The sequence below is a fragment of the Helobdella robusta genome (genome assembly GCF_000326865.2).
Source record: "Helobdella robusta unplaced genomic scaffold HELROscaffold_65, whole genome shotgun sequence".
NCBI classification, from domain to species: domain Eukaryota; kingdom Metazoa; phylum Annelida; class Clitellata; order Rhynchobdellida; family Glossiphoniidae; genus Helobdella; species Helobdella robusta.
Genome location: NW_008705364.1, coordinates 116161 through 118660, shown reverse-complemented (window position 1 = coordinate 118660; position 2500 = coordinate 116161). Strand labels below are relative to the sequence as shown.

At 35.3% G+C, this 2500-nt stretch overlaps 1 protein-coding gene across 1 annotated transcript; it reads left to right on the top strand.

Moving 5' to 3' along the window:
- Positions 1 to 369: 369 nt before the first annotated feature.
- HELRODRAFT_180800 (hypothetical protein) lies at positions 370 to 2142 on the top strand (the record flags this gene model as incomplete). Its single annotated transcript, XM_009030102.1, has 4 exons — positions 370 to 442; positions 533 to 859; positions 1244 to 1315; positions 2051 to 2142. The coding sequence occupies 4 exons, from the start codon at positions 370 to 372 to the stop codon at positions 2140 to 2142; spliced, it is 564 nt and encodes a 187-aa protein (XP_009028350.1).
- Positions 2143 to 2500: the final 358 nt, after the last annotated feature.

Sequence of the window (2500 nt, the reverse complement as noted above, 5' to 3'; positions counted from 1 at the left end):
CGAGAGAGAGAGAGAGAAAGAGAGCGAGAGAGTAGTATATAAAGAGATATTTTAAAATTAAAATAATGATTTTTTTGAGAAGGTTAAGTATTACAGTAAATTTACTGATTTTAATAGCAATTATTACGAATATTAAGACCATAACAGTTCAACCACGGAACATACTTTGTTAGTAGCAACTATAGAGATGTGAATATACCGCAAATGCTAATTAATGCCTATAAGGTAAATGTAAGAATCAAAATGTAAGTGCCAAAAATCTTACAATGCTTGCATTGGAGCGTGATTGCATCCATTGGAAATTTAAAAACTGTTGGAAATAAATACTTTTCTTAGTAGGAGAATATTGTAGGAGTAGTTTTGGAAGGAATGGCGGTTGGAAATAATGATGATCTAGACGCTGTTGAAATCGTAAAATTGGTTTTGCTATCTCTACCGCCTTGTTTTGTTGCTCACATTTTATTATATTTATGTTTAAAAATAATAAATATAATAATAATTATTATTATATTATTTTATTATTATTATTTAGGGTTTCGTAGTAACGGCAACAGCATCAACTACAACATCAACAGCAACAGCATCAACAGCAAAAAATACAACAACTACAACAGCCATCATCGCCACAGCCAACATCACCACAGCAACCACAGCAGCAGCAGCAGCAGCTACCACAACGATAACAGCAACCGTAAAACGTACCACAAGACAGCCAACATTGGCGGGAAACAGAATTTCGATTGTGGATTTCCAGAAACTCCAGAGCCCCATTCTGAATTTTTGCTTCAGTGGAAGAAGAGTAGCAAAGTCGTTCCTATATACATACAGTTTAACGGATATGCACCTCATTTCGACGATGGTGTGTATATGTGTGTGTGTGTTGTCGTCTCTGTTGTTGTTTTGTTTGTTTTGTTTGTTTGTTGTTGTTTGTTGCTGTTATTGTTGGTGGCGTTAATGTTGTTGTTTGTTTGTTTAAGTTTGTTGCTGCTGTTGTTGCTGGCGTTGTTGTTGTTGTTGCTGTGTTTTAATGTGAAATATAAAGGTTTTGTGTGGCAGGTTTGAATTCACAAAGTCAAAAAAATCATTGCAGAAGTTTGTTGAGAATTGTTATCTATTTATTGTCATGGTCGTCATCACCATCATCATCACCATCGTCAGCATCATCCTCACCATCGTTAGCATCATCATCACCACTATCACCGCCATCATCATCATCATCATCATCAACAACTTTCCCTCGCAGCATACATGGATCGAATTCAAATGACTGACCCATTCATAATGGAGCTGAAGAACATCCGAACATCTGATCAAGGTGCTGATGATGATGATGATGCTGATGATGCTGCTGCTGCTGATGATGATGGTCATAATTGTAGCGGCGGTGCTGATGATGATGGTGAAGATGATGATGATTGTGATTACGAAAACTATGCTGGTTTTGAGACGACTATCACGATTATGAAGATGATGATGTTTTGGACTGTTTCGATGATGAGGAGAGCTAAGATGTAGAAGATAAGGAGAAGCTGTTGCTGCTACTACTGCTGCTACTGCTACTACTGCTGCTACTGCTGATGTTGTTGCGCTGACGACGATGACGATTTTATTGTTGTGTTGACGACGATGACGATGGCGTCATGAGCCACCGAAAAAATATTTACTTTATTAAGCAATAAAGTTCAAAATCCGCAAATTGTCTAAAAATTCAGTCACAAATCTAATCACAATCCTTTTAGTTGCTACCGCTATATTTTCTACAACAACAACAACTACTACTACTTCTACTACTACTATTACTACTACAACAACAACAACTACAATTACTACAACTACTACTACTACTTCTACTACTACTATTACTACTACAACAACAACTACTACTACTACTACTACTACTACTACTACAATTAGTTAGAACTATTTTTATTACAGCTAAAACAACTCCTTGTCATTTTTACTATTGTCCCTATTGTTATTATAATTATAATTATTATTAAAATTATAATTATTAAATTATAATTATAATTATGATTATTATTACATCCAGGTTTTTACGAATGTTGGATAACAATTGTGCAGGAGAACAAGACGGAAGTCCTTCACATCGGTCTCAACTACTACCTCACCGTAAACTGTTAGCAACTTTATTATTGTTGTTGTTTTTGATGTTGTTGATGTTGTTGTTGTCGTGTGTTGTTTTTGTTGTTTATTATTATTCATATTTTCGTTTTTCAACGTTTGAAATTTCCACAAAGCACCAACAATGGAAGCGTTTCAAATTAAAATTAGGAAGATAATTGAAATATAATAACAACAACAACAACAATAACATTATCAACAACACAACAACAACATTATCAACAATAACAACGACTACTACTATTACCGTCGCAACAATTCATCATGGCGGCTCACTTTTCCCGCCACACACCCAACTACTTCCGTTTCACGCAACCATGTGGTGAGAATCCACTTCCGGTTGTGATTGTGACGTCAT